The 391-nt window shown below is 34.0% G+C and overlaps 1 protein-coding gene across 2 annotated transcripts in view; it reads right to left on the bottom strand.

Annotated features, from left to right (window-relative positions):
- The window catches only part of LOC107610295 (putative leucine-rich repeat receptor-like protein kinase At2g19210), a 5,370-nt gene that overhangs the window by 3,398 nt on the left and 1,581 nt on the right, over positions 1-391 (bottom strand). For both annotated transcript variants that reach the window (XM_021108474.1, XM_021108473.1), the window contains exon 4: positions 194-347. In XM_021108474.1, coding sequence (XP_020964133.1) covers positions 194-347 — 154 coding nt within the window. The remainder of the gene's footprint in view (positions 1-193; positions 348-391) is intronic.

Here is a 391-nt window from a genome sequence, read left to right on the forward strand (position 1 = left end):
GAAAGGGAAAGATCTATAGTTCCCGTCAATCCACTCGAAGATAAATTCCTGCATGCATACAATGGTCATTCACATGATATTGTCTTCATATATTTTATTTTCATATAACAATAATAGATAAAAAAAATTAGATATTTTAATTAAATTATTATCAAATAATTCTTAACTATTATGTTGACAGAGAGTGACTTACAAGGCAGAAATTCTAGGGGATTCATCTAGTTGACGAGTACAATTGAGACCGTCCCACTCACTCATGTAGCCTGCGGGGCCGCATGGATCCCCTTGCCACTGATCATCTCTTGTCGTCAAACCATATACTGACTGGATCCTTGTGATTGCATCAACTAGGAGTATTTATTGTTTATTATTATTTTTTATTTTAAAACGG

Source organism: Arachis ipaensis, chromosome B08 (genome assembly GCF_000816755.2).
Source record: "Arachis ipaensis cultivar K30076 chromosome B08, Araip1.1, whole genome shotgun sequence".
In the NCBI taxonomy this organism is placed as follows: Eukaryota; Viridiplantae; Streptophyta; class Magnoliopsida; order Fabales; family Fabaceae; genus Arachis; species Arachis ipaensis.